Raw genomic sequence first — 27,793 nt, forward strand, 5'->3', positions numbered from 1 at the left:
AGTATTCCTTTTCAGAATCACTTGATGATGAGACAACTGAGAAATATAAAAAAAGCAATAACACAAAATGTAATTATGTCAGAAGTACAGGTATGAATAAAACTGTGTAGTAGTCTAGACACTGTGCAGTTTAATTGAATACATAAATGTACCATGTGTATGTGTTGTGCTACTGTGAAAGTAATTTAAGCTACATGCACTCTGTACCTAGATCATTGCACTATTCATGTATGTACATTTCACCCATTCTCTCCCTCTTATGTGCTTAGCAATCAATCTTTAGTCTTTACTAAGTTTTGCTGGACCTTTTCCTAGTTTCTCCATTGCTTTCATAGCATCAGTCATATATTAAGAGAGACAATCTATTTCTATTGTATTATAATTATTAAAAGGTTATTATTACGTTGGCGTCTTGTATTCCTGTGCTTAATAGATTAAAAGATTCAGCTAGTGCTCCTTCCCTGGCCTCAATCAAAAGAGTAGCGTCTGATGCATCATAGTCCTTAGTTCTACCTTCTCCTTCTTCGATTTCTGGATTTTCTGACCCAATTCTGATAGATGTGTCTATTGTTGACGTCTGAGAGCTTCCAGTTGACAGGAAACTGAGCGAGAATCTTCAAGTAATTGAGAATAATGGAGCACTACAGCACTCTCATCCTCCATGTTAATGAGGCTACACCTCAGTGACCTCACCACACCCACTTATTGTGCGTGGGTGTACGCTTTAATGTGAATGTGTGGGTGGACACTGTTTTCGTCTTCTATTGAGTTTGACCTTGAACATTGGTGCCTTATACATGCACATGTACTTTATGCTACATTACATAATTCCCTTTCATATTTTTGCCATTTTAAGAGCTCACACACAATGCATAACTCAATATCTACAGCAAGGTATGCATGCAATAGTATAATTATTTTTTGCCAGGAAGATATAAGTTTATTTGAAAAATAGGAGAAAATGTGCATTTTAACTAGCCTATAGTCACTAGTGTTGCATGATATAGCTAATAATTAATGTCCTAAATTTTCTAATCTCTTGCAGTGCAGCACATCCTAATGAATGGAAAGGCAGTAATAATACATGTAATTATCAGCATTATCAACTGCTTTATCAGGATAATTCTTTGCTAGTTTCCTGCTTTCCCTTGGACCATAGGCATGATCAGAAGTATGGCCAAAAGCATGACTCCACTCGTGAAGTAGAACTCCTTCCTTGTTATACTTTGTATCATCACTGCACAGGGTGGGAAAATTGGAGAGACCAGGACAAATGTAAGTGGTGGTACTACCTTTATAGGTATAGGCTCCCCAGTTGGGTTGACAATTAACACCATTGATGACATACTTAACCGATTTAGTGCGAATTCCAGTATTGACCTTTCGGAATACATCTTTTACCTTATTTTTACGTCCATGGTTAGGCCCATGGTTAGGCCCATGGTGAGGCCCATGGTGAGGCCCATGGTTGGGCTCATGGTCGGGCCCATGATCGGGCTTATGGTCAGGCCCATGGTCAGGCTTATGGTCAGGCCCATGGTCGGGCCCATGGTCGGGCTTATGGTCGGGCCCATGGTCGGGCTTATGGTCAGGTCCATGGTCAGGCCCATGGTCGGGGCCATGGTCGGGCCCATGGTCAGGTCCATGGTCTGGCCCATGGTCAGGCTTATGGTCAGGCCCATGGTCAGGCTTATGATCAGGCCCATGGTCAGGCCCATGGTCAGGCCCATGGGTAGGCCTAGCCTCAAACCATTCCCTATACAATGTCTTGTTCTTCTTGTCAACAGCATCTTCCACTTTATGAACATGAGAGCATAGCTTCTTGTGGGCCTCAACAATTGAGGCATCAGATCCTACAGAGACAGTGGTACGACATGCTGTAATTGTGATAACTTCTTTCCTGGCTGTTTGTTCATCTTGTTTCATTGGTTTATCCAGAGACCTTGTCTTATCCAAATAAAGGTTGACAGATTGAGTAGGAAGAACGGATTGACTGGCTTCTATAACATCATCAAAGTAAGACTGCTGTCTCATCTCATTTGCTGAAAGATATTGTAACGGTTGAGCATATCTCACAGTGTAGTGACCATCCCTATTAATGGAGAAGATTTCTGTGATTTGAATAGATGCAGAAACACTCTGTCTCGCCTTTATGAGAGCAAATCCTTCCCTTGTAGGAGGAGTGCGAGAAGCAAAGACACCTTCATATTGAAGAGGTTTACCCTTAAGAGAGAGAGTTATAAATGGAGAGTATGGTCCTTCAAGAGGAGTGTTGTATGTTAGCAGATACAAGTCCTCTCTTCCATTGTTGGTGAACTCAAAGGTACAAAGTACAGCAGAGAAAGCCCTGTCACAAGCCATATCAAGAGAGAGTGGCCCTATGCATGCGTGTAAAACAGAATTAGTAAAAGTTTCAAATGCATTTATAATGTACCTGATTGAACTGCCATGGCATAGGCAACAAGAAGAAGAAACAAAACAATAATCTTCATCACTGTATATGGTCCATCAGTTTAATTATCATCACAAAAAATGAAGGTGCAGCAGTTTAGTGCAAAGGACTTTTATACTGAAGCTCCTGAAGGAACAGTTGGAAGATAAAGATTGTTGACACGTTCAGAACTATAGAGAATGATGAATAGGGCTGCATAGAAGAGTTATTGAATTATTACTGGCAACACAATAAATTTTCTAGCACTATAAATTAGTGTGAATGTACAGCTACATGTACTAGTATGAATGAAACATTTAAGTAGGTCCATAGAGATGCTTGAATTATGAATAGAGCTGTAGTAATTTGTTTAAAGTGTTCTAGACATGGTACATTGTGAAATTGAATGGAATACATGTATTTCACATGTACATGTAGCAAAAGGCATTAATTTCATTGTGCACCTGATGTGACTGGCACAGCATAGGCAAGATCAAAGAAGAAAAAAAAACAGTAATTTTTTCATCACTGTATAGTTTATATAGTCTGATAGAAATGAAAGCATAGCAATTTGATTCGTATTTCCAGATAAAATCATGGATGATGGATCTGCATAATGAAGGTCTATTACGTAGCACAATTTAATGTACATGCATAACAACTCAGGTATAACTTCTGTGCTATTTACAACCAGTGAAATTAAGTTTTTACATAAAAATCAATTTAATTACAATTATTCTGACATCTTTAGTCATGTGCATGTTCATTATTATCATTCCTGCTTGCATCCTGTGACTTCATTTTCTGTCTTCTTCAAAAACTATGAATTCTTCACTACTTTCCTATGAAACACAAGATGCACATTTAATGCATTAAACCTGTACATGTACATGTACGTGTACATGTACATGTACGTGTACATGTACATGAGCATGGATGAATGTGTGTGGGTGTGCGTTTTAATGTGAATGTGTGGGTGGACACTGTTTTCGTCTTCTATAATTTAGCACTAAACAGCTATTGAGTTTGACCTTGAACATTGGTGCCTTATACATGCACATGTACTTTATGCTACATTACATAATTCTCTTTCATATTTTTACCATTAATTTTTAAGAGCTCATACACACAATGCATAACTCAATATCTACAGCAAGGTATGCATGCAATAGTATTATTTTTTGCCAGGAAGATATAAGTTTATTTGAAAAATAGGAGAAAATGTGCATTTTAACTAGCCTATAGTCACTAGTGTTGCATGATATAGCTAATAATTAATGTTCCTGGATTTTCTAATCTCTTGCAGTGCAGCACATCCTAATGAATGGAGAGGCAGTAATAATACATGTAATTATCAGCATTATCAACTGCTTTATCAGGATAATTCTTTGCTAGTTTCCTGCTTTCCCTTGGACCATAGGCATGATCAGAAGTATGGCCAAAAGCATGACTCCACTCGTGAAGTAGAACTCCTTCCTTGTTATACTTTGTATCATCACTGCACAGGGTGGGAAAATTGGAGAGACCAGGACAAATGTAAGTGGTGGTACTACCTTTATAGGTATAAGCTCCCCAGTTGGGTTGACAATAAACACCATTGATGACATACTTAACTGATTTAGTGTGAATTCCAGTATCGACCTTTTGGAATACATCTTTTACTTTATTTTTACGTCCATGGTCAGGCCCATGGGTAGGCCTAGCCTCAAACCATTCCTGGTACAGTGTCTTGTTCTTTTTATCAACAGCATCTTTAACTTTATGAACATGAGAGCATAGCTTCTTGTGGGCTTCAACAATTGAGGCATCAGATCCTACAGAAACAGTGGTACGACATGCTTTAATTGTGATAACTTCTTTCCCAGCTGTTTGCTCATCTTGTTTTGTTGGTTTATCTAGAGACTTTGTCTTATCCAAATAAAGGTCGACAGATTGAGAAGGAAGAATGGACTGGCTGACTTCTATAACATCATCAAAGTAATACTGCTGTCTCATCTCATTTGCTGAAAGATATTGCAATGGTTGAGCATATCTCACAGTGTAGTGACCATCCCTGTGAATGGAGAAGACTTCTGTGATTTGAATAGATGCAGAAACACTCTGTCTCGCCTTTATGAGAGCAAATCCTTCCCTTGTAGGAGGAGTGCGAGAAGCAAAAATACCTTCATATTGAAGAGATTTACCGTTAAGAGAGAGAGTTATAAATGGAGAGTATGGTCCTTCAAGAGGAGTGTTGTATGTTAGCAGATACAAGTCCTCTCTTCCATTGTTGGTGAACTCAAAGGTGCAAAGTACAGCAGAGAAAGCCCTGTCACAAGCCATATCAAGAGAGAGTGGCCCTATGCATGCGTGTAAAACAGAATTAGTAAAAGCTTCAAATGCATTTATACAGTACCTGATTGAACTGCCATGGCATAGGCACCAAGGATAAGAAACAAAACAATAATCTTCATCACTGTAGCTATATGGTCTCTCAGTATGATTATTATCACAAAGAAAATGAAGATGCAGCAGTTTAGTGCAAAGGACTTTTATACTGAAGCTCCTGAAGGAACAGTTGGAAGATAAAAATTGTTGGCACACTCAAAACTATAGAGAATGATCAATAGAGCTGCATAGAAGAGTTATTACTGACAACACTCATGAACAATGAATTCTAGCACTTGAAGCTGTGAAACAGCTACATGTACAAGTACAATGAAAAACTTTTAAGTTAATATGAATTTAAGTAGGTCCATAGAGATGACTGAGCTTTGAATAGAGCTGTATATAGTAGTTCAAAGAACTAGTGTAGACACACTGTACTTTGTGAAGTTGAATTGAATACATACAGTATATGCACATGTACATGTAAGTACTATATGTATGTACATGTACATGTACATACAGTAAAAGCATTAATTTAATTGTACACATTCATGCACCTGGTGTCACTGGCATAAGAAGTGAAAACAATGATTTTCATGACTGTATAGTTGACACAGCAATTCAATGCAATGCAGTGCCAGCATGGGACTCTTCTTATATATACTGCATGCTTCTTATGGAGACACTGAAACTGATACTGCCACAAACTTAAAGATGGTGACTGAATGCCTTAGAAAAGCGAATAATAGCATTAGAATTTTATAGTCTGCAAGTGAATTTGTTATGTAGCACAATTAAATAATGTTAACTTTGAGGCATGCTATCCAACCAGTATAGATCTACATGTCACTGAAGACATTGCCATGAAATGTGAAATTAAGTCTTTACATAAAATTATTCTGACTTGCATAGACATTTTTAGTCACATGTATGTTCATTATTATTATTTCTACATGCGCATCCTGTGATTTTCATTTTCTGTCTTCTTCATAAACTATGAATTCTTCACTACTTTCCTATGAATAAACACATAGTACACATTTAATGCATTAAGCCTGTACATGTACATGTACATGTGCATGTGCATGTACATGTGCATGTGCATGGATATATCAAATGCATCAAAGTCATTACGTCTGAGGACGAAGAGTATTCAAAGTATTCCTTTTCAGAATCACTTGATGATGAGACAACTGAGAAATATAAAAAAAGCAATAACACAAAATGTAATTATGTCAGAAGTACAGGTATGAATAGAACTGTGTAGTAGTCTAGACACTGTGCAGTAGTCTAGACACTGTGCAGTTTAATTGAATACATAAATGTACATGTGTATGTGTTGTGCTACTGTGAAAGTAATTTAAGCTACATGCACTTTGTACCTAGATCATTGCACACTTTATGTACATTTCACCCATTCTCTCTCTCTTATGTGCTTAGCAATCAATCTTTACCAAGTTTTGCTGGACCTTTTCCTAGTTTCTCCATTGCTTTCATAGCATCAGTCATTGTAATGTTATCATTTTCTCCAAGGACCATCAAACCTTTAGTAGCCTCTAACGCTGCTTGCTTTCTCTAAAGATAAAGTGCAAGTATTGTACATGTAATATCAATATTTTTAGTCCTCTTCTTTTTGAACTGACTTTTAATAGACGCTTCCTCTTTCTATCCGCTTTCTTTTTCAGTCTCTTCTTTGCAATAAGTCGCCTCCTCCAGTTACAGAAGATTATCATGAGCGGAAGGAGTGGAAGGTACACAAAGAAACAAGCGCCCAATAAAAACTGTATAGTGACACTCCTTTGCTTCCTGAAAATAACAACGCATTATTAACACGAGTTTAACTCATCGCCCAATGCATTACAAAGCTATAAATGCACTGAGCTAACACAAATATAATGCACTCATACCTCCTTGTGTGCTCTATGCTAGCAGTTCCAAGCATGATTCCCACAACATCAATGGGTCTGCCATCTTTAGTCCTGCAGAGCCAATTGGTAATCAGCAGCTTACCCATACCAAGACAAAGGAGAAGGACAACAGCAATAAAGGTAGCATAGACTGGATGAGTGAGGGGGTCAGTGAACCAGCAGTGATAGCACGGCTCTATGACAATAATCTCTGGAGTCCAGTATGGGTTCAAGTATTGTTCATTTGAGCAATCATCAGTTGATTCGGTTTCAGTGCTGGTAGGAGCAATTTCACACTAAAGAGGATAAATGGGTGTACATGTACATGTAATAATACATGTACACGTGTAATAGCTTACATCACATGAACAAACTCCTGCAGGACAGTATATGCAGCCTTCATCAGTACGAAACTTTATATCCCTCACATCAAGAAGACTTCCATCTTTATCCGTTAACTCAACTAGGAAAATAATGATGATAATTATACATTGTACATGTACATGTATCATGAAAATACATTATTATTTTACAGTATTATACCACCAACTTACTTATGCAGGAATGATTAAAGGCAACGTTGAGAGAAGAGGACAACTCAAATTCAAAAGTGACCTGCTGCCTTGGATCTACAGTCTTTATCCTCTCAGATACTCTTATTATACCATCAGTACATTGATTTATTGATACCTACCAGTTAAAATTAACAATACATTTTATAAGCTGTTTAAGTTCACATGTACTGACATGCTTATACAGTAACTATGATGGGTGTACATGTATGTACATGTACATGTACATGTACATACAAAATAACACCTAAAGGACTAATAATAATGTCTCACTAACTGAATAATCAGCGGTGACTGCTCCAGTGTTTTGTATCACAACAGTTAATATTCCACTCTCAATTAATGCAACAAAATCATTGACTAGAGCCTCAACTATACGGCCAGTACTCCTAAAATTAACACATTATTATTGACCCAGGGTTTCCCACAAAGCATGAACATGTAAACAGCATGAGCTTCATGAGCTGACAAGTAGCATTTGGAGCTGCTAACTTTGAAAATTCATAAAAAATCCAAATTCGATTGGAATCAGCTCAAAGTTGATACACAACTTAAGGACATGTATAATGTATCAAAAGAACATAAAAAATGGAGAATTCTCTCCTTGTGATAATTTGTCAAAATACCCTGACATAGGCGTAGGAATGGGGGGGCTGGGGGGCTGAAGCTCCCCCAACTTTTCAGCGAAAGGGGCTTAGCTCCCCCAATGTTCACATGCTAAGTCATCCTTTTTAATGTTGAGCCCCCTCAACTTTTGAATCATTCCTACGCCTATTGCCTGAACAGGGTCTTTGGCCCAACTTGAAAATCCACTAACAAGAATCTGCATGAGGAAAACCCTATATTGCAATACCTGACATTGTATACTTAAATGACATACACATATGTACATGCATAATCAATATCTGAAGTCAAACAAGTGTCTTCTTTTACCTGTTCTCAACAAATGAAATAGCTTCAGCAGTAAATGTTAGTGTGATGAGGCTCTTATGAATGTCAGTTGAGCGATAGACCAATTGGAAATCACGTAGTCCAGTGTCGTCACTGAGTCTCTCTTCATCTGATGAGTAGGGACCTAGAAAATCCCCGTAGAATGGCGGAAAGTAATGCGTTGGGACATCTCTGTTCTTATATGCCTTATATATAAAAGAATGCCCAGAGTGACAGATGAATAGAAATTAACTTAAAAAGAAATAAAAGTGACAATAACTCACTTTAGCTTCAGCATAAATAATACTTGGAGTCACTTTAAAACAGCTGTAAAATAATTTTTATTATTAGTGCACTTTTCTCTCCTTGTATCTCCTCTCTCTCTCTCTCTCTCTAAACTAACGAGTTTTGTTCTTGAAAGCATCTGTTAGTTTGTGCTATGAATGCCGGTGCTCTAGTCCCAATCTTGTTACATGTGCGTCCACTCATATCAACCAAATGTCTATCAACAACTAGCCATTCACTAGCACCATTCTAAAATATTAGTAATTATAATTCATGCATGTACATGTACATGTACAGGAAAACACTAATGAGTTACAGACTTACAGTACATGTACATGTAATTCTTACTCGAACTTGAGCGTGTTCTCTAAGAGTCTGAGGATTACTAGCTGCCCTCCAGTCCGGTGTTAAGATATATTTACTATTAAAATTTGCAATGTAGCTATTCAATTTGAAATCGCCCAACCACACTGCCTTGATCTATAATAGAAAAAAACAACATAAAACAACAACAACAACATTAACAACAACAACACAACAACAAAAAAACTTGCATTGGTTCCTGACGATTTTCCAACTTGATTCTGGTTCGTATTCTGCCCAATACGGTCGGGCCCTATCTCAGCATACCCAATCGTCCTCCATACGTCTTCTGTCCCTCCTCCTCTTCCAAATATTTCTCTCTTGTAGTCCAACTCTTGGACTGTTACATTAATTGTATAAGTGATATATGGCTGGAGGACTTCAAATACATTGTAACTGTAAAAATGAACTGTCTCTCATTATTATTGATATTATTCCTACTTGAGTGAGTCATAAGTGATGCAAATTGCTTGTGAGTATCTATGAGAATGATAGTGACCAACTTTACTTCCTACTCCTCTCTTGTATTCCCAGGCTCTTGAAAGCTTCTCGTCTCTTGTAGCCCAGCAGCAATAGCCCTGCATGTACATGAACACAAGTATGTGTACATGTAGATTTGTAGTGCATTGCACATCTTACTCCATGGCTGCTGCAGCGAGGCTTTTTGCCACAGTAATCGATCCCAAGGAAATGATTAGTTATGGACAAATAATATTCAGCTGGCTGATTATTGACACTCTAGAGAATAAATCATTAAAAAAAATTAATATCATTATAGTTTCTTTTAAATCAACCTTACACCAATGTATCTTAGTGGGTATCTGATGAGTACGTCGGATTTGGTTACAGTGATACGTATCGGTTTCCTCAACTGCTCTCTTTTCAATGTGCTCCCAGACCTGGTTCTGTTATTAACATGTTTTATATCAGCATAGATACTGCCAGACTCTCCCTGCATGAAACTTAATATTATTTAAAGTATTATAAATCCACACAAATTAAAGCTACAGGAGCATAAACAAGACAAGCAAGCTGGTACCAGGGAGCTCCAAGACAAGACGTGATATAATGCTTTACCTGTCCATTCCTAACTGCTAGAGCAACCAGAAACTTTTTACTGCACGCTTCTCCGTTGGATAATATCGGGTCATAAGAAGCGCTCTGCCTTTGACAGAACTGTATCTCGCTCGAGGAGACCAGAGAGGCCGATACAGACCAGTAGCTGTGGAAAGGATAAAGACTGGAGAAGAGAATGAAATAGAAAGCTATGGCCGTCATAACAATTATAGCGAGTTGCCAAGGCGACGCGATTATAGAGAGCTTTCTCTACCAAGTTTACATGAGAGGAAAAGACTGTTGACAAACAATCCAAAAGACAGGTTTCAATAATTTCTATTATCAATAGAGTACACTCAAAGCACACAAAAAATCGACACACACTCACACATAATAAATCGTTTTTATTCATTATTACTATTTTAATTTCTATATAAAAATACGATCCATGGCGTCCATGAATCTCTGCCCGTATTTCTTCTCATCCACGGCCGAGATACCCTCGCCGTCTTTGCAGAGTATCCTTGTTTTTGTGAAATTCTCAATTTTCTTGTCAAAATTATAAACCTGGAGAATGTCCACAATACCAAAATAATACGTGTCGGTGGGTAGATCCTCTATGCTGAATACTTCATACGGAGCCTCATCAGGGAGCACGATGGACCCATGCGACGTCACTAGGTTACCGTTAAGCGGGTGATTAGGACTAAATGAGCGGAGGCCACCATAGTCTCGACGATACCATGGTACATGGTGAGACCTTGGTCGCTGTCCCTCATTAGTGGAGTCCTCAATATTGTCGTCGTAGACTGAATCAAGAGTCGGTCTTCTGTTAGCTAGAGCTGCTCCTCTTTCCAGTGTACTCTTTGGAGAAGAGCTAAGTGAGGATATGAGAGGTATCTCTTCTGCCCCTCCTCCTCCTCCAAAAGTGACTTGAGTAAAGTCGTCGCCGTCAGCAAATTCGACTGGTAGCGAGTGCTGGAATCTTTGGCGGGTCTCTTTTGAGTGATGATGGATCCCGAGTAGCATACTGTAGTCCATGATATGGAGAGAAGAAAGGAAGTCAATGTCACGTTGGAGCTGTTCCAGTAGCTGTGCCTTCGCTTCAGGTCCTATCACGATTGGTTTCTGAAGATCGAGATCTTTCAGAGTCTTCTTGAAACGTTCTTCCTTCTTCTCGTTACCCTTGAGTACCCTACGCCCGATACGAGAGCCCTTCAGGTCGTAGCGTTCGTTCATCTTAAGGTTCTCATTGTTGTGGAATAAGTTCTCCATAACAACGACACTAATGTACCGTTGTTCACTAGCCAGTCGGACCTTGTGAAGACCATAGAGCCTCACGATGACACTGTCCGGATTATTATGCATGTAATCATAATAACGAAATGCAATCTTCTGAAGGAATGCCTCCTCTTCAGACGTCACGGTCTTAATAATGTATTTGTAATCGCGAGTAAAGTAAAAGAAACTACCACTCTTCCCTTCGGTGAATTTCTCTAGCATCCCACTGCTCTCCACGTCCTGATCGTCACGAATATGGAATGACTGCTGGTACTCGGCTGGGCTGACTCCATAGGAATGACGCAGTAGGCCAAAAACTGTCGGCTCAATATCGATAAAGGCAAAATCCTTGAGTGTGTTTGAGGGACGGAAGGGAATCCGTCTTTTGTGAACCTCCTGGTACTTCGGATCAGAGTATTTGCTCTTGGTCTCCTCCTCGTGAACCTCCTCGTCCCACTTTACCATCACGTGTGCCATGAACGGATCACGGACGGATCCAAGGTGGGTCCGCTGGTTCTCCTCCTCCGAATTGAGTTTCACTGCATCGAGGATCCCATAGTTGATACAGAATATGACATCTTTACGGAGTATAGTGTTGATTCTGCTCTGTTCCAACCCAACCAGTGGAGTATGGAGGTTGTCCTGGGGCAGATAAAGGTTTCTATAGCGCCATGCCTTGTACCTCAAAAAAATGTTCTTAAAGTCTTTGGGGCCGATCGAAAAGGTCACCCACCAAACAAAAAGGTCAACGGCGCCCCTCGAACTGTGTATGACGGCGAAGATAAAAGCTAGTATTAAGCTGCCATGGTCGGCAAAACACATGCGATCTTGGTTATAGTGAGAAGACGAGCTAATACTTAATTGTGTGATCCACAACGGTATGATTAAGATGGTTTCAATACCAAGGAATAACACATAGAGCGTATTTTGTTTTATTATATGTCGTCTCGTTTCGCTGCTTGCGGGGAATTTACCGAAGAGGATGCAAAGAGCTACAAGATTGACGACTAGCGAAAAAATCCAGAGGATAAAATGTGGAAGGTAATAGAGGAATAGTGAAGTGACAGCAAACTTTGAGACTGTTTCATCAACTGATATCCAACAAAAGAAAAACATTGATGCCCCTTTAAAAAGAAATGAAATATAATAATAATAACAAATGGATACAAGAGAAAGAGAAAGAGAGAGAGAGAGGGGGGGAGAGAGAGGGAGAGAGAGAAGGAGAGAGGGGGAGAGAGGGGGAAAGAGAGAGAGAGAGAGGGGGAGAGAGAGAGAGAGAGAGAGAGAGAGAGAGACTAACCTGGTCCCACTCTCATTTCTCCAATGGCTGATAGTCCCAGTATAACTGCTCCTAACAAAGAAACTGACCAAATGAACAAATGTGACTTCCAACCATGATGTGACCCTAGCCTACATATACATACAAGTGCTCATTAATTAGAAAAAACAGACTACTTACCCAAAAGGGTTTCGTATAGCTCTGATGAGATCATATGCCAAAAGAGCGTACCAAAGATTCGCCGCTATAAGTGAGAACTGAAATATCAAACCAAAAGCTAAACAAGCATTTTTGTTTCCCTCTGCACCAAAAAGTATTATGTGACATATCGATATTAGAAAATCGAGAGACGTTCTGAGTGTGTGTGGGATAGGAGAGGTGTAAAAATGAAAATAATATATGGATCTAATACGTGCATACCTTAATAAGAATACTCTAGATGAGTAGCCCCACAGCCTCTTAATGAGAATATATGTGAGAAAAACCAGACAACAGCAAGAGAAAGAGACAATACTGATTGATAGGTAGACAGCAGGGACATGCTCAAACTCCCTACAGAAATTATAATCCTCCGGACAAGATGCATTCGTAAGATCAGCCAATGGACTACAATTGAAGTTACCAGCCTTGGCCATTTTTTGCAGAGCAGTTAGTGGGAGGAGCTGATAAAACATATTACGCCCATTTAGGGTCGTGGTTTGACCTTTAAAATTAAAATGGCTGAAAATCCAGAACCGGCTACAACGGCCCCAGAAGAAAGCACAGTCCCTTCTCCCCAGGCTCACACGCCTATCTCAGAACAAGAGAAAAAGGCGGCAGCTTTCATGGAACAGGCAGAGAAGAAAGTCCAGTCTGCCTCCACTTTTATGGGGAAAATGTTTGGGTAAGGACAAGCAATCATACTATCAATATTATGTAGAGGGGGGGGGCTGTGTATATTTTGTAGTGGTGCGTCAAAACTGGAAGATGCAGCTGACCTTTACACAAGAGCAGCCAATCAATTTAAAGTGGCAAAATCTTTTGAAAGTACGGTTTAAAATATGGGCGTGGCCGGTATGACCTATTATTATTATTATTATAATTCCCCTCTTTCTTTTCTTAGGGTCCGGTGATGCTTTTGTAGCAGCTGCTCAGCTTCACATTGATAAGCTTGATTCGCGTCACGAGGCGGCTAATAGCTACTCTGAAGCTGCTCAAGTGTACAAGAAAGTCAAACCTGACAGTAAGTGATGTCATCATTGTTTATCATTCAAATGCCATCATCACTATCATTTATTATCATTCTTTTTTGTAGAGGCCATTGAGTGCTACCAGCTGTCTGTCGATATTTATTCTGACATGGTAACTAATACTAACTATTATTATTAATGATAACAGTAGAGGGAGGCATTCTTGTTTTTTGATTAATGTTTTGTTTCTCTTGTCAAGGGTCGTTTTGGACTTGCTGCAAGATACTACATGAATATGGCAGAGATTGAAGAGGAGCAAACACATTATGATAAAGTATTCTCACTTTACACACACACACACACACACACACACTGTCTTTCCTTCGTGTCTCATTAATCAAATTATTCGTTAAGATATTTTAATTTTACTCACACATTTATACATTTATGTATAACTATGTGCATGTACTCCACTATTTTACTTATTCTGTATCTAGTCAATAGTTTACTACGAGCGAGCTGCTGACTACTACAGAGGAGAGGACTCCAATGCGTAAGAAAGTATTTATGTTAAATCTCAATGTTACTCGCTTTTTTTTTCTAGCTCTGCAAACAAGTGTTTGCTCAAGGTGGCTCATATGTGTGCTACTTCACAGAATTTCCAGAAAGCAGCAGAACTTTTTGATGAGGTACTTTCATTACTATAAACCCTTCATCTCTTACTGCCAATACATGTACACATATAACCTTCACTATTTCTCTCTCAAGATTGGTAAAGGCTGCCTTGACAATGGCCTATTAAAATATTCTGCTAAAGACTATTTCTTCAAGGCATTGCTGTGCTGGTTCTGTCTTGATAGGGACTCTGTCCAAGTAAGGAAGAATTGGGAGAGAGAGAGTGTGTCATTATACTAATTTGTACAATAGAGAAAGATTGATGAATATAAAGCAATCCATCCAGCTTTTGATGGCACTAGGGAACTGAAACTGATAGAGGTTAGGAAAGAACAAACAACATGTACTCCATCCCCCTCTCTCTCTCTTTCTCTACACAAACACAAACAACACTACACAAACATTATTAGAATCTCTTGGAAGCCGTACTGGATGAAGATACTGACAAATTTGCTGAGCACGTATGTCCTTGCTTTAGCTCTTTTATCATTAATCTCTCTCTCTCTCTCTCTCCTAATAGGTAGCAGAGTATGATTCTATCTCTCGTCTTGATGCATGGTTGACCGCCATCCTCCTCCACCTTAAAAAGTCGATAGACGCTGAGCCTGAAGTTAACTAGCAGCTTTATTAAATCCCTTTATAAGACAAGCCCACTTCTGCAAGCAAAGAGTGCTATAGACGTTATAGATATATGTCATGCGTGTCGTTTCATATTTAATCCTATATAATTATTAATTATAATTATAATTATTATTATTGTTGTTGTTGTTGTTCTTTGTTAAACCCGTAATTAAATCTACAAGCAATAATAATTAATACAATAGACATTTTATACTCTGCAATCTCGTAGCTACGAAAAGATAAAAACTAATAAATACTGATAATGAGACTCTAAAGGTTTTATGATCGATGTATGATGTGCTCTCTATTAGGGCCAGTACCCACCCACTCAACTAATTAAAAGAGGAGAGAGATACAGTAATACATGTGGATTGATACACAATAATGTTCTTGCCTTTAACTTCAATCAGTTCTTCAATTTTTTCAATGTAGTTTCGTGCGTTTATAGGCAATTGGTCATAATTAGTAACACCTGCTGTTACCTACACGTACATGTACAACAACAAAATAAACAAAATGAATAATAATACATGTAGATGTACATGTAGTATCAATAAATATTGTAGATTGTACCTCTGGTGCCCAGCCAGGTAATGTAACATAGTCAACTTCAACACGTTCTAACTGACTCTGTTCAGCTGGAGGGAACGAACAATGATTAGATTAGCAAGTAATTACAGTAAAAGAAACATGCACTATTAATAATACTGTATAAACATGTACATGTAAATGTACATACATGTATATGTACATGTATGTACATGTAATTTTGGTTGGAATCAGCTCATTCTATACAACATAAAAAATAATTATGTGTATGTAGTACATGTACATGTACAGTACATCTAAAAAAATTATAAAAATAAGGAATTCTGTCCTAGCCTTTTTGACAAAAAACCATTACCATAATAGTACAGCAAATTTTGGAGTAAATTTTTTTAATCATAAAAATCCAATTTTGAAAAAATGGGCTATAGCCTTTGCTTTAAAATAATTGGCTTGTTTTTTAAATGCTCGTAACTCAAAGAATACTGCTCTGAAACAGCTCAAATTTTCTACATAGCATAAGGACATTAGCCAATTTTTTTAAAAGCATGGGCTATAGTACAGGAAAATTTTCAGAAAATGGCCCATTTTAAAAAATGACCATAACTTGAAAAACTTTAGCCTGAATCACCTCAAACTTTCTACATAGCATAAGGACATCAATATGCATCAAAAAATGTCATAAAAATTGGGGGTTATTTCGGAGCCATTTTTTGGAAAAAACCATGGGCTATAGTACAGGGACTTTTTTCAGAAATTGGCCTGTTTTTAAAAAAGGTCGTAACTCGAAAAATTTTAGTCGGAATCAGCTTAAACTTTCTACACAGCATAAGGACATCAATATGTATCAAAAAATGTCATAAAAATTGGGGGTTATTTCGGAGCCATTTTTCTGAAAAAACCATGGGCTATAGTACAGGGGCTTTTTTCAGAAATTGGCCTGTTTTTAAAAATGGTCGTAACTCGAAAAATTTTAGTCGGAATCAGCTCAAACTTTCTACATACATGTACATGTAGCATAAGGACATCAATATGTATCAGAAAATTTAATGAAAAATCTTTGATGAACACATGTACATGTACCATGCATTACGATTACAATAGATTCTCTTATTATCAATTATTACCATTACATATGCACATGTACTACATGCGTAGCACTACTATTACCCCATGTACATGTACATGTACATGTATGGACTAAAGAAAGATCTCTTTTAATCGCTCACCTGGCATAGAATCCAATTTCTTCCCATCTAGATTATAAGCCACGCCTATTTTAAGCTCTTTAAACGTGTCAAATATATCAATTTTAGTAAGAGCAATGCTTTCATATCCATTGATGGTGTTGCTGTATTTTGCCACCATCACGTCGAACCAGCCACACCTCCTCTTGCGACCAGTAGTCACGCCCCTTTCCTTCCCGATCGATTGTATCTTATCACCAATCTCCTAAAAATCAGTACAGTATATCCCAGTATATCCCAGTATATCTCAGTATATCTCAGTATATCCCATGCATACATTTTTCTGTTCTGTGGGAAAAGCTCCTCCCCCCACTCGTGTAGTGTAGGCTTTGAAAACTCCATAGACTCTATCAATACGCCTTGGGGGAATACCTAGTCCGGTACAGACTACACCAGCAGTACAGTTTGAAGAGGTTACATAAGGATATGTGCCTGAAGGAGAAAGACAGTTCAAAAGCTACACATAGCTTATTATTATTTACCAAAATCAATGTCCAGCATTACTGCATTGGCTCCTTCGACTAGTACACTCTTACCGTCACTCACTGCTTTGTTTACCAGCTGGATTGTATCACAGACCAGTGGGCGTAACTTCTCTTTATACTCCTACACATTATGAATCTGTAACCATGTACATTTTGTACATGTACATGTACTGTACATGTAGATTCAGATATAATTACTACCTCACACTTCTTTATTTCCTCATCAATGTTAACTTCGAGAGTTGGAAATCTGATAAACAAAATTACCAAAATATTATTATTTATTTATTTTGACTTTCAGTACCTTATAAAATATCCTGATAGCAGATTCTCTAGCCTGTGCAAATAAGAGAGGAGGATAAAGGGAGAGAGAGGGATGCACATGTACCAGTACATGTACATGTAGGGGTAATTTATAAAGGCAGGAGATAATAACTAATCTTGATTACTTTTCTCTTAGAACAGCTGGCTCAGTAAACAAATCACAGATCCTTAGACCTGATCTTGTACTCTTTATCAATGAGTGAGAGGAGGGAGAAAGAAATGATAGACATACATTATAAATTAACTTAATCAGTCTGCTCTCATTAAAGTACTACCTTTGCAGCATACGTTGGTCCTATCCCTTTCTTAGTTGTCCCAATGGCTTTCTCCTTCTCTATCAATTGATCGATCTTTTGATGAAAGTCAAAAACTGAAAATAAGGAGAAGAAAGGAAGGGACATGGATGTGCTGTAATATAATGAAAGGCTTCACTGACCAATGTGTGCTCTATCTGATACCTTTAGTCTCTCCTCCCAACCTTTTAAACCTTTAGCCACGTTCTTTTGAATCTCATCAAATAGGCCGGGAAGATGAATGACCATACCATTACCTAAAGAATGGCATAAATGGAAGCAAGGAGAGTCAGAAATTAAAACTTTTCATGATATTTTGAATCACTTACTTACCCATGACAGACGTACAAGTCTCGTTAATTATACCACTAAAATAATTATAAAAATAAAAAATAAAATATTAAATTTAATTGTAACACCTTCAAAGTGATTGCAATGATCAATTAACATAGCTCTGTATTTATCAGCAGAGGGTATTAATTACCTTGGTAATAAGTGGAAATCGTACGCAGTCCCACCAGCTATAACTGTGTGCCCAGCATTATTGCCGCCCTACAGATTCAATATTCCCGTTGCTCTTTAATTGCTCACGCTATCAAATAGCAGCTTACCTGACAGCGGCAGACATAGTCTACTTTTTCAGCCAAGAGGTCAACCAGTTTTCCTTTTCCCTCGTCTCCCCATTGCCCTCCAAGAACTACTGTTACTGACATTTTTTCTTCCCTCCTCTTTACTAGGGGGCGTGTCCCATATTGGGGGACACGCCCATCTACATTTATTAATAGTTATAAAAAATCTTAATGTTTTTATCAATCACTAAATTAACTTATGCTCTTCTCCTCTTTTCTCTCTCCCTCTGGCTCGCTAGCAATTACATTGGAGGAACCTGTGAGCTATCTTTGGTAGTTAAGGGAGATAATTTAGATGAGGGAGACTTCAATCATCCTTCTTTTGCAAGAGCTGAGCCTGCAACAGCAGCAGACCCACCCCTTCAAAAACAGAAAGAGGGTAGGTTAAAGACACTAGTTACTGCATACTTTAACTATAAATCTCATTTAGTTTTTGAATGGTTTAAAAAAGAGTTGCCCTCTGACATACCTCGTCTCTTCAGCCAATGTCCTCCTGCAGGATTACATGGTGCATGCACAATTGCACATTAACACTGCAGCATAATGTGTACCTAATGTGCATAATATTATGTACCTTGTTATAGATCTAATGTTTTACATAATCTACTTCAATAGGTGGCCCTTTTCCCTCTCCAGAAGCTAGTGTACTAACAGTAATTGGAGAGATAAATCTGAATGTTAGCAGTAGCATGCTACTGGATCAATTCACTGCATTTCTATGTGACAACGTTGCAATAAACGATTTGCTACCTACCTCAGATAGTCGTGTAGCATTGCCTAATGGTGGTGCAGAGGAGCTGAATGCTAACATATTATCCAGTTTTATTCCTCCAAGGGACGTTAGTGATGAAGAAGATGTCCTAAGACTCACAAGAATATTAGAGTGAGTATTATAAAATGATGCCCTTTTTAAATTTTATTACACTTTATTAGTATATAATATTATATTTATGTAACTTTATAAGTTTCAGTCAGTTCCATTTCTTTCACCTACAAAAATTTATTAATATTATTTTTGATCCAATTATATTAGGTATTTCAGTGCATTAGGGCTCTCTCTAGTATCACTATCCCACCAGCACTCACAGTATCTCGGAGAGACTGGCTCCTTACAAATAAATATGCACCACCTTGAGAAGGCAGAGATTGGTTGGGTTGGCCTCAATGCTAGACATTACGATGTGCTCAATTTGGGCGGTGTTAGAATTGGAGTGATAGCTTTTTGTGGAGTGCATGGCCACTGCTTGGGCCCTATTGAGTCTCCTTTCTCTCCTACTAAATATTTCGTGAAATCTGCAAGAGAGAGCATAGCAAAACTCAAAGAAGTAAGAGCTACAATAACAGTTGATGCTTGGTTATGTGGGCTATAGCTCCAGATCTTATTGATTTTTAATGTATACACTTCCACACAGCGTAGAGTCGATCATATACTAGTTATGCTGCATTGGGGAAGAGAGCAGACTTTTCATCCTGATGAGACTTCACTCTACATTGCTAGACATTTGTCAGACATCGAGTCTGTGTCTGCCATCATTGGCTATCACCCACAACACGTGCAGGGCCATGCTTACTTTGGGGAGACTCTCGTGATATTCTCTCCAGGAAACTTTATCACATCTAGCGATAGCCATAACCTTTGCTGGGAGAAAGTATAAAAATAATTTAATGTGTGCAAAAAATTAAGATCTCTCTTTTTTTCTTAGTCTCAAAATAGAGAAAATTGGACGTATAAAAGTGATAGTTTGTCATGCGCTTCTGTTCATCCTGCTCTTCGTGACTCTCTTTGGGAGAAGGAAATGCAAACGGCCATGTATAGACTTCATTTTAAACAGTATATGACATATTTTTCTAAATTCCTTCCACCTCTCTCTCTCTCTTTACAGATCAAGGCCAGTTACAGGCGAGTACAAGATGGTAGGATTGAAAGATGACAAAGGAGTGAGGCATCCAAGCAGGAACAGAGAAAAATGGAGAACAATGTGTGGTAATGAAGACAATCATTGTCTCTCTTGCCAACCTTTTTGAATTTATTTTAGTTCAAATGTAATCATATTTAAATAGGCATCATTGTGATTATATATACATATGATTATATTATACATTATAATGGTATTTATTGTTTTATAATAGTTGAGTTGCTAATTTGTACATTTGCTTCTTTTTGAGAGGCCTAGCCTCAGTTTGGGTTTTGATAAATTGAACTGACATGGCTCTATCAGATCAGAAAGAAAACCTATGAGAATAAAAAATATATCAATTTTATTATGTAAATTGGTTCTATGATCAGCTGCACAACATAAGTACATGTATGTGCATCAGAAAAAATATAAAAACAAAGGATTCTCTCTTTTTCAATTTTGCCAAGATTTGGTGCGAGACCGTGTACCATAGTACAGGAACTTTGGCCCAATTTTTGAGTAACTTTAAAAATTCGTAAAAAATTAAATTTTGATTGGAATCAGCTCAAACTTTCTATGTAGCATTAGTACATGAATATGCATCAACTAAACACTGACCCATGCCTATTTGAGATGAAAAAATTTTTTCTTACCTCTCTTAAGAACTGATTTTGTCATCAGAGGAGATGGCGCCAGTCTTCTTTTAGGAAGCTCCTCACTTGCTGTCATAGTTGCAACGTCACTATAGCTTTTAACATTGTCAGAATGAAACGTAATGTTATCTTCATCATCTGCTAAAAGCAAAGGCTCATCAGGAACAACAAAGCAAGCGGTTGAATCCTCATCATCATTATCATTAACATTGTCTTCATGCAGAGAGCAATGGGCAGCACTTGAGATACCTTCTATACTCTCTCTTGCTCCTTGGCTGGGTAAAGCTTGCAACAAAGTTGCCTTTCCATCATCTACTACTACCTCTTCCTCTACTGTTGGGAGAAGAGGGGAATGTGCATGCGATATTTTCGGCCTCTTTTGAGGTGGACTATTATCAGTGTCACATTTCCATCGTGGAGGAGTTGAGAATGAGAGAGACTGCAGACATTCAATCCTGCTACTCGTGTCTTTATTTAGCGTGCACAAGAGCTGTGCTTTGCTCAATGGAGCTATCGGATGATCAAATGAAAAAAGAGACAAGTCATTATTATTTGATGTTGCTAACAGTGCCAGTGGAGAGGAGGTGAGGGTATCCAGAGTTAGACTTGATATATCATGGGGTTTAGAATTATCCTCTTGCTCAATCTCACGATGGGCATCTCCTTCCTTCTCATTCTGCTGCACAATCTCTTTCTCATTCCCTGTATTCTCATTCTGGTACTGAAGTGTTTCAGACTGACGGTCGTCTTCGTTTTGAGGTAGCTGTTCATTACAATTAATTCCATTCTCATTCCCATTCTGCTTGTCCTCGTTCCCATTCTGCTTGTCCTCAATCCCATTCTGCTCGTCTTCAATCCCATTCTGCTCGTTCTCAATCCCATTCTGCTCGTCCTCATTTTGATTCTGCTCGTCCTCATTTTGATTCTGCTCGTCCTCATTTTGATTCTGCTCATCCTCATTCCCATTCTGCTCGTCCTCATTCCCATTCTGCTCATTCTCATTCCCATCATGATTATCCTCATACTCATTCCCAATGAGCTGAATTTCAGTCTCCAATGCATCAACTTCGTTCTTGACCTGCTTGTCCTCAATCTGCTGCTCATTCTCTCGATTTTTATTTTTGCTTTCCAGTGACTCATTTCCAGCTCTCTCCTCTCTCACGTCTCCTTCTTCCAAGACGGTCTCATCCTCTTGTCCAAGCAAGAGCTCACAGTTTATCATTTCTTCGTCTTCTGATTCTAAGGAAAGCAGGTCTTCCTTTCCTTCCTCGTGGCCAATTGCTGAAAAGATCCCAGATACTTTAACAACGGGCTGTGTGAAAGGTAGGTCTTCTAATCTCCTTCCCTCTGGCGGTCCCTTCTGCAGGTGAGCACTGTCAACCTGTTGAGAGCAAGAGGACAACGGAAAGAAAGAACTCGCAGGTATAAGAGAAAGGCTGGCATTATCTAGAGGCTGTGTATAATGGTCTCTGCTTGCTTCGGGTACTTGCTGCTCTGCAGCCATGATTTTATCAGCTGGACTTAACCGCGCCCTTGCAGCCTACTACACGTGATCTCTAAAACTTGATTGGTCAGTAATTATTAAAGTATACGGAAATTAGTATTTCTCTTATACTAAAGTATACGATGCAGAGACTTATTGTGCATGCGCTTAAAGAAAAAGATGGCTTCCTTTTAGGAATTGTAATCAAAGTGAAAGCGAATATGCCACCAAAGCAAACACAAGTACTTTATTATTGTTGTTTACTATAGAGGACTGCCCCTTTAAAATTAGAAAAAACTGAGCAAAGCCAAAGAGAAGAAACTTAAGAGGAAACAAGTAACAAACAAAAATTACAAAAAATGGGCGAGTCGCATTAAATCATCATTGTAATTAGGAGCAAGCTGAAATTGCTTTGCTATTAAAAAAGATCAAGTCTGCAAACGAAGTAAAAAAATATTGTGATTAGAAATTCTAACGACACCATTACCACAGGTTGAGGATTATATGGTACACTTTGCTCCTTTTAAGACTTACTCACAAAATGGGTGAGGAATTAAGAGTAGAATGAGGATTGAGGAAAGAGAGGAGATTACTGAGAGGGTATTGATTCACAGAGAGAAAGAGTTGGACAAACAAATTAAGGAATATTAAGATGTTATGTTAGCCTGTTAATGGTCAGCTAAATGTAATGATTTTCAAATGAATAACAGTAAGCAGCAGCTGTCATCAAACAGCCTCTCACTATTATCAAGCTATTATTATAATGCGATTATTATCAGTTAATGGCTATATGGGGATTTCCACTAATTGCTGTTAAGGGAAAGTTAAACATGCTTTAGCAGCTTCAAAACACTGAGGCACAAGTTATCTCTTTCCTAATCTATGCAATATAGTTCAATGAGTAGCTATATAAGTAAGTATGTTTAAACACTAGTGCATATGAAATAATGAGCATATACACACAAACTTATATAAACATCAAATGACAACACGCTTTCTTTCTATAAGGAACGGAAAGACATATGATTGGCCCATTATATGCACACACTGCCAATAAAGGTTACTGAAATATGTACATGCAATCAAAGAGAAAGGAATGAAAGTTAATTGAGGCTTAATTATTTATGGTAGTTTATGCATGATTGGAGATAGGGAAAGTAAATAAATGAGGCATATTATAAACAGTAGGATCACTGCTGTATTGTGCAGTGTTTAATAATTAGCTCACGTATGTGGTGCATGCATTGTTAATTTGTTATTATGATAAGGGAAATGAGATCAGCTTATTATTGAATTGTAGAATTATGTGACATATCCTTTTATTAACCCTAATAATTGTATTGAGACTTGATCATGAGGCAGTGGGAAGCAGTCACTCATATTTGTTAATAAGGAAATGAGGTTGACACGGGTCAGCAAGATCTCTAGAGATAGTAATGAATAGTGACATTAGCAGAAGAGAGGAGAGAGTGGGTTGTATTCTGTGAGTACTAGGTGCATGATAATACAGATAATAGTGAATGGAAGGAACTATGATCAGGTTTTGTCGACTGTACATTTCCCCCTCTTCCACCCTTTACTCTACTCTCAGTACTATGAGTGTGTCTGTTTAGAAATTTCAGTTCCTCCATTGTGATTTTTAACAAGGTTAGCTTCTTTCTGCCCTCCGCGCTTTTACAAACAATAAAATTAAACCTTTCTCACATTGCTGTGGGCTTTGAGTAGAAATCCTATGTGATAAACCTTGTAGACCCTTCTCCCTGATGTAGCAGCAGCGCTCTTTTGAAACAGCCCTCTTTTCTTGGGGATAACATTTGACATTTCCCTGCTGCTTTTCCTTTCTGTACATGCAAGGCTTGGGCTAATTAGCACCATGAGCTTTGACATGAAAGACTTGCTCAGTAGCAAAATAAAGTGTCATAATGTCCGTATAAAAAAGTGCAGGGCTGAATTTGCAAGGTTTGTGCATTTAGGTGAAGTGAAAATGTTTATTTTGTGGATCGTTTGTTTTATTTCATGAGTGGGTCAAACAGGATCTGGAACAGAACTGAATGAATGGGATAAGCAACAGATGGAGCAGCACCGGCAGTGAGCAAACACCTTAAAGTCTACACTTGACATCCTTTCATCCTTCCCAAGTCGACCGATAATTTGTTTAAGTTGTTTGGATGCCATTCCTTTACGAAGCATGTGTACAGGATGCTTTCATGTGGAGGATCACAGACTCATAGTTCTGGGGTTTAATTGTTGTGTGTGCACATGCTGATCATAGTCAGACATACACTCAGCAACTACTTGTGGTACATGGTCTTCCTTTGTTTATTGTTATGGAGGAAGTTATTATACCGCATAGTTATTTAAGTTATTAGCAGTTGTATTCTCATTATGGATATATTATGCTTCTCCAAAGGATTTTTCAGTGTCAATTGAAACAAGAAACTAGAGAGACAAGATGATTTGCATTCCAACAATATGTTTCATACCAAAAGAAAATTACATTTCAAAGCAATCTACATTTGGTTATTTTGTCTTTATAATTTTGTCTTGTTGCAGTTTAAATGCAAAGATTAGCTATGGGAGTCCTGCCAACACCAGTCCTGATGATCTTCAGTGGATGTTTCAGCTACTGAAAGATAACATGGAAGAAATGTAAGCCATGAGGGGAATTAACTTGAAGGATGTGACAGAGAGAAAGAAAAATTCGGGAGAAAGAGAGAGAGAGAGACTCAGAGATAGAGATAGAATATGTTATAATAATAATAATGATAAATAATGTAACCTCTAACATTCCCTATGTATGTTATTTCATTATAGCAATAATCATATTTATGGGTACATCCAATTATCCTTGTAAATATATATGTACTTGAGCACGAAATTATGGCCTGTTATGGCATAATCCATTATTCTGGGTATATTGAAATATTATATCAATATTTATGTGCTTATTTACAAATATCTCATTAGTTCTGATTATGACTAAAGCTCGAGGGGAAATCATATAATTTACATTGTGCAATTTTTCTTCTCTCTCTCTCTCTCTCTCCTACTACACATTAGATATCGCTCAAATGATTTTCGTTGGAAAGATAGGGAAAAGTTTGAAGAGCTTTCGCATGAGTCATCTCGGTTAGTGATAGATGATATTATTATTATTATTATTATTATTATTAATATTATTATTATTACTATTATTATTATTACTATTATTATTCTATTTTTCTTCCACTCGTGCAGTTATCTGATTGCCCGTGATGCTATATCTGAGAAACCATTGGGATTTGTTAGTCTACGTTTTGATCTGGATGATGATGTTGATGTTGTTTACTGGTAACCAACCCTCCCTCCCACACTAACATACATAACAAATACATGTACAATGTACATATATGCACAAAATAAAGGAAGTTCCTTGATACCCACTACAATTTTATATACATGTATGTCCTCAATGCATAATAATGTACTCCTACAGAAGTATTGTTGTACCAATTTGGACATTATATTGTAGAGGTCCACTATCCATGTACATATATGTACAATTGTACATGTATACCTATAATGAGCACATGTACATGTATACGTAATGAGCACATGTACATGTCATGTATATGTGGTGGGTCAGTGTTGACATCATTCCTTGGGTATGAGATGATCTTTAATGATTGTGTGACCACAAAGGCTTGACATCAAGCCACTGTGGTAAAACTGAAGTTGTACAGCAGAGTCATACAAACGTAAATAAGCCAGAGATCAAAGGCAATAAACAACAAAAAATAACAACAACAATGCCGTATTTAGCTCATGATAGCCTACTCATGTCACTCTAGGGTACTGCCCTGTATCATATTCATCTATTGTGAATTTGAAAATATCCTTTTATGGATCTGGTACATTTATAAACATATGTACAACATTATCGATACTGTGCATTAAGATGTTTACTGTTTTCTATATTTAATTTTAGTATTTATTTTTTTGCTGCTTTCACTTTCTTACGCAAATTTTTCTTTCCGTCGCCTCCCGCCCTCTCTATCTCTCTCTCTTCCCTAGCTATGAGATACAGCTATCGGTAGATGCAAGGAGAAAAGGTCTTGGTAAGTTCTTGATGCAGTTGCTAGAATTGATTGGACATAAAGCGAACATGACAAAGATAGTGCTGACAGTATTTAAGGGTGAGCACCATTAATTGAATTAAGTGCATTCACGACATTCCTTTAACGTAAACTATCATTAATTAAATTTATTAATTAAGTTTCTCCTTCTGTCTCTCTCACTCTCTTTTATTCATTCTTTTATCTTCCTGTCCCTCTCACTCTCTCTTTTATTTATTCTTTTATCTTCCTGTCTCTCCCTCTCTCTCTCTCTCTCCTTTTAATAGACAATCTAGCATCAAATCATTTCTTTCGTGAAAAATTAAGGTAAGCAGAGAGAGAGAGAGAGAGAGAGAGAGAGAGAGAGAGAGAAAGGAAGGGAGGGTGATTATAGATGAGGGAAACAGAAAGGACTATACGCAGCCAGAGGGTATTTTAGTGTTTATGTGTGCATGTCTACGAGCCACTTTATCTCTTAGTGTCTCTTTTTGATGTCTTAGTTTACACTTTATAGTGTGTACATTTATAACTGCATGAGTTTATATCCTGACTATGATATACATATATATTATGTCATTCTGTCTCTGTGTATAAATGTGTGTGTTAGTGAGTAGTTCCCCATCTTATTTTTTGATTATGTATGTGACTTTGAATCTCCTTTGTAGAGTAGCATGCTTGCTTTATGTCTTTTTTGTTCCTTATTTCCTCTTTCTGTTTTCTCCTATTACTATGATGCAGTAATTGCTTATAATATCTCCCCTCAGATACAAAGAGGACGACACGTCTCCATTGTTCTTTGACCCAATGAATCCAGATGATTACACTTACTCAATCATCAGCAAAGAATTGCTTCTGGGTGGCGGGAAAGTGGACAAACAGATTAAGAAAACAGCTGCTCCTGAGACTGTACTCACTAACACTACAAACACTACAAACACTAATTGATTTTAGAATAACATTATTAGCTTTCAGACTAAGCCCATAGTCCCTAATGTCATGCTGCTCAGGGAGTCAGGGTCGTGTGGTCATGCCCATGGCATTGGATTACAGTGAAAATGTGGAGCCAATTTTTGGGATGGAAGCTATATTTGCATTCATAGTGCCAAATGAATATTCTTTCTTAATAATCAAATACGTAATGGAGCTCAGTGATCACCATGGACATTGGTAATTATTATGTTTAGTTTTGAACATAATAGAACATA

General features: G+C 37.8%; 9 protein-coding genes across 9 annotated transcripts; 3 read left to right on the plus strand and 6 right to left on the minus strand.

Moving 5' to 3' along the window:
• Positions 1–914: 914 nt before the first annotated feature.
• On the minus strand, positions 915–2,562 carry LOC105311861 (uncharacterized). The gene is made up of 2 exons (XM_011406209.2): positions 2,435–2,562; positions 915–2,378 (listed from the first exon to the last, which is right to left on the minus strand). Exons 1-2 carry the CDS (start codon positions 2,490–2,492, stop codon positions 1,057–1,059), a joined length of 1,380 nt encoding a protein of 459 aa, XP_011404511.1. The 5' UTR covers positions 2,493–2,562; the 3' UTR covers positions 915–1,056.
• A 1,046-nt stretch (positions 2,563–3,608) lies between these two features.
• Positions 3,609–5,038, minus strand: LOC105313074 (extracellular protease-like). The gene is made up of 2 exons (XM_011406210.2): positions 4,827–5,038; positions 3,609–4,770 (listed from the first exon to the last, which is right to left on the minus strand). The coding sequence occupies exons 1-2, from the start codon at positions 4,882–4,884 to the stop codon at positions 3,749–3,751; spliced, it is 1,080 nt and encodes a 359-aa protein (XP_011404512.2). The 5' UTR covers positions 4,885–5,038; the 3' UTR covers positions 3,609–3,748.
• Positions 5,039–5,632: 594 nt separating this feature from the next.
• LOC109582780 (protein HAPLESS 2-B-like) lies at positions 5,633–10,145 on the minus strand. The gene is made up of 17 exons (XM_019997712.1): positions 9,933–10,145; positions 9,655–9,807; positions 9,495–9,593; positions 9,297–9,433; positions 9,047–9,251; positions 8,841–8,972; positions 8,611–8,741; positions 8,492–8,534; positions 8,211–8,413; positions 7,555–7,666; positions 7,260–7,395; positions 7,065–7,168; positions 6,706–7,001; positions 6,442–6,604; positions 6,253–6,373; positions 5,933–5,991; positions 5,633–5,814 (listed from the first exon to the last, which is right to left on the minus strand). The coding sequence occupies exons 1-17, from the start codon at positions 10,131–10,133 to the stop codon at positions 5,770–5,772; spliced, it is 2,340 nt and encodes a 779-aa protein (XP_019853271.1). The 5' UTR covers positions 10,134–10,145; the 3' UTR covers positions 5,633–5,769.
• A 44-nt stretch (positions 10,146–10,189) lies between these two features.
• LOC100638555 (uncharacterized) lies at positions 10,190–13,145 on the minus strand. The gene is made up of 4 exons (XM_019997713.1): positions 12,892–13,145; positions 12,652–12,825; positions 12,493–12,602; positions 10,190–12,316 (listed from the first exon to the last, which is right to left on the minus strand). Exons 1-4 carry the CDS (start codon positions 13,143–13,145, stop codon positions 10,341–10,343), a joined length of 2,514 nt encoding a protein of 837 aa, XP_019853272.1. The 3' UTR covers positions 10,190–10,340.
• A 13-nt stretch (positions 13,146–13,158) lies between these two features.
• Positions 13,159–15,114, plus strand: LOC100638684 (alpha-soluble NSF attachment protein-like). Its single transcript, XM_003387222.3, has 11 exons — positions 13,159–13,354; positions 13,418–13,497; positions 13,574–13,693; positions 13,766–13,812; positions 13,900–13,974; positions 14,138–14,193; positions 14,245–14,329; positions 14,409–14,513; positions 14,568–14,636; positions 14,726–14,776; positions 14,836–15,114. Exons 1-11 carry the CDS (start codon positions 13,188–13,190, stop codon positions 14,932–14,934), a joined length of 954 nt encoding a protein of 317 aa, XP_003387270.3. The 5' UTR covers positions 13,159–13,187; the 3' UTR covers positions 14,935–15,114.
• On the minus strand, positions 15,017–18,572 carry LOC100638812 (adenylosuccinate synthetase isozyme 2-like). Its single transcript, XM_003387223.3, has 14 exons — positions 18,443–18,572; positions 18,316–18,383; positions 18,165–18,199; positions 17,975–18,088; positions 17,814–17,908; positions 17,664–17,725; positions 17,519–17,551; positions 17,416–17,464; positions 17,212–17,335; positions 17,007–17,161; positions 16,712–16,934; positions 15,510–15,574; positions 15,331–15,418; positions 15,017–15,268 (listed from the first exon to the last, which is right to left on the minus strand). Exons 1-14 carry the CDS (start codon positions 18,542–18,544, stop codon positions 15,216–15,218), a joined length of 1,266 nt encoding a protein of 421 aa, XP_003387271.1. The 5' UTR covers positions 18,545–18,572; the 3' UTR covers positions 15,017–15,215.
• LOC109582781 (uncharacterized) lies at positions 18,563–20,608 on the plus strand. Its single transcript, XM_019997715.1, has 7 exons — positions 18,563–18,839; positions 18,891–18,968; positions 19,076–19,343; positions 19,494–19,785; positions 19,873–20,109; positions 20,164–20,291; positions 20,344–20,608. Exons 1-7 carry the CDS (start codon positions 18,632–18,634, stop codon positions 20,483–20,485), a joined length of 1,353 nt encoding a protein of 450 aa, XP_019853274.1. The 5' UTR covers positions 18,563–18,631; the 3' UTR covers positions 20,486–20,608.
• On the minus strand, positions 20,553–22,550 carry LOC109582782 (1-phosphatidylinositol 3-phosphate 5-kinase-like). The gene is made up of 2 exons (XM_019997716.1): positions 21,012–22,550; positions 20,553–20,693 (listed from the first exon to the last, which is right to left on the minus strand). The coding sequence occupies exons 1-2, from the start codon at positions 22,513–22,515 to the stop codon at positions 20,599–20,601; spliced, it is 1,599 nt and encodes a 532-aa protein (XP_019853275.1). The 5' UTR covers positions 22,516–22,550; the 3' UTR covers positions 20,553–20,598.
• Positions 22,551–22,624: 74 nt separating this feature from the next.
• Positions 22,625–27,570, plus strand: LOC105313075 (N-alpha-acetyltransferase 40-like). The gene is made up of 10 exons (XM_019997719.1): positions 22,625–22,736; positions 22,786–22,830; positions 22,889–22,939; positions 22,987–23,039; positions 25,048–25,143; positions 25,555–25,623; positions 25,732–25,824; positions 26,548–26,669; positions 26,876–26,915; positions 27,353–27,570. Exons 1-10 carry the CDS (start codon positions 22,638–22,640, stop codon positions 27,531–27,533), a joined length of 849 nt encoding a protein of 282 aa, XP_019853278.1. The 5' UTR covers positions 22,625–22,637; the 3' UTR covers positions 27,534–27,570.
• The last annotated feature ends 223 nt before the right edge of the window (positions 27,571–27,793 follow it).

The sequence above is a fragment of the Amphimedon queenslandica genome, unplaced genomic scaffold (assembly GCF_000090795.2).
Source record: "Amphimedon queenslandica unplaced genomic scaffold, v1.1 AMPQUscaffold_13356, whole genome shotgun sequence".
NCBI lineage: Eukaryota > Metazoa > Porifera > Demospongiae > Haplosclerida > Niphatidae > Amphimedon > Amphimedon queenslandica.

Excerpts from the sequence above, each read along its gene's own strand:
- LOC109582782 (XM_019997716.1), bottom strand. The coding sequence starts at position 22,515 with ATGGCTGCAGAGCAGCAAGTACCCGAAGCAAGCAGAGACCATTATACA. Across the intron at positions 20,694-21,011 it reads AAAATCAGTTCTTAAGAGAG|GTTTTCTTTCTGATCTGATA; the intron begins GTAAGAAAAAAT and ends TTATTCTCATAG.
- LOC109582780 (XM_019997712.1), bottom strand. The coding sequence starts at position 10,133 with ATGACGGCCATAGCTTTCTATTTCATTCTCTTCTCCAGTCTTTATCCT. Across the intron at positions 7,667-8,210 it reads ATTTCATTTGTTGAGAACAG|GAGTACTGGCCGTATAGTTG; the intron begins GTAAAAGAAGAC and ends TGTTAATTTTAG. Across the intron at positions 6,374-6,441 it reads AGAGGAAGCGTCTATTAAAA|AGAAAGCAAGCAGCGTTAGA; the intron begins GTCAGTTCAAAA and ends CTTTATCTTTAG.
- LOC105311861 (XM_011406209.2), bottom strand. The coding sequence starts at position 2,492 with ATGAAGATTATTGTTTTGTTTCTTCTTCTTGTTGCCTATGCCATGGCA. Across the intron at positions 2,379-2,434 it reads TGCCATGGCAGTTCAATCAG|GGCCACTCTCTCTTGATATG; the intron begins GTACATTATAAA and ends ACGCATGCATAG.
- LOC100638555 (XM_019997713.1), bottom strand. The coding sequence starts at position 13,145 with ATGTTTTATCAGCTCCTCCCACTAACTGCTCTGCAAAAAATGGCCAAG. Across the intron at positions 12,603-12,651 it reads GCTATACGAAACCCTTTTGG|GCTAGGGTCACATCATGGTT; the intron begins GTAAGTAGTCTG and ends ATGTATATGTAG. Across the intron at positions 12,317-12,492 it reads AGAAATGAGAGTGGGACCAG|GGGCATCAATGTTTTTCTTT; the intron begins GTTAGTCTCTCT and ends TTCTTTTTAAAG.
- LOC105313074 (XM_011406210.2), bottom strand. The coding sequence starts at position 4,884 with ATGAAGATTATTGTTTTGTTTCTTATCCTTGGTGCCTATGCCATGGCA. Across the intron at positions 4,771-4,826 it reads TGCCATGGCAGTTCAATCAG|GGCCACTCTCTCTTGATATG; the intron begins GTACTGTATAAA and ends ACGCATGCATAG.
- LOC109582781 (XM_019997715.1), top strand. The coding sequence starts at position 18,632 with ATGTTTTTATCAATCACTAAATTAACTTATGCTCTTCTCCTCTTTTCT. Across the intron at positions 18,969-19,075 it reads TCCTCCTGCAGGATTACATG|GTGGCCCTTTTCCCTCTCCA; the intron begins GTGCATGCACAA and ends CTACTTCAATAG. Across the intron at positions 20,110-20,163 it reads ATAACCTTTGCTGGGAGAAA|TCTCAAAATAGAGAAAATTG; the intron begins GTATAAAAATAA and ends TTTTTTTCTTAG.
- LOC100638812 (XM_003387223.3), bottom strand. The coding sequence starts at position 18,544 with ATGTCAGTAACAGTAGTTCTTGGAGGGCAATGGGGAGACGAGGGAAAA. Across the intron at positions 17,336-17,415 it reads AGGAAATAAAGAAGTGTGAG|GAGTATAAAGAGAAGTTACG; the intron begins GTAGTAATTATA and ends CATAATGTGTAG. Across the intron at positions 15,575-16,711 it reads GAAATTGGATTCTATGCCAG|CTGAACAGAGTCAGTTAGAA; the intron begins GTGAGCGATTAA and ends CGTTCCCTCCAG.
- LOC100638684 (XM_003387222.3), top strand. The coding sequence starts at position 13,188 with ATGGCTGAAAATCCAGAACCGGCTACAACGGCCCCAGAAGAAAGCACA. Across the intron at positions 13,355-13,417 it reads TTTATGGGGAAAATGTTTGG|TGGTGCGTCAAAACTGGAAG; the intron begins GTAAGGACAAGC and ends TATATTTTGTAG. Across the intron at positions 13,975-14,137 it reads AGCAAACACATTATGATAAA|TCAATAGTTTACTACGAGCG; the intron begins GTATTCTCACTT and ends TTCTGTATCTAG.
- LOC105313075 (XM_019997719.1), top strand. The coding sequence starts at position 22,638 with ATGCAGAGACTTATTGTGCATGCGCTTAAAGAAAAAGATGGCTTCCTT. Across the intron at positions 25,825-26,547 it reads GATGTTGATGTTGTTTACTG|CTATGAGATACAGCTATCGG; the intron begins GTAACCAACCCT and ends TCTCTTCCCTAG. Across the intron at positions 26,916-27,352 it reads TTCTTTCGTGAAAAATTAAG|ATACAAAGAGGACGACACGT; the intron begins GTAAGCAGAGAG and ends ATCTCCCCTCAG.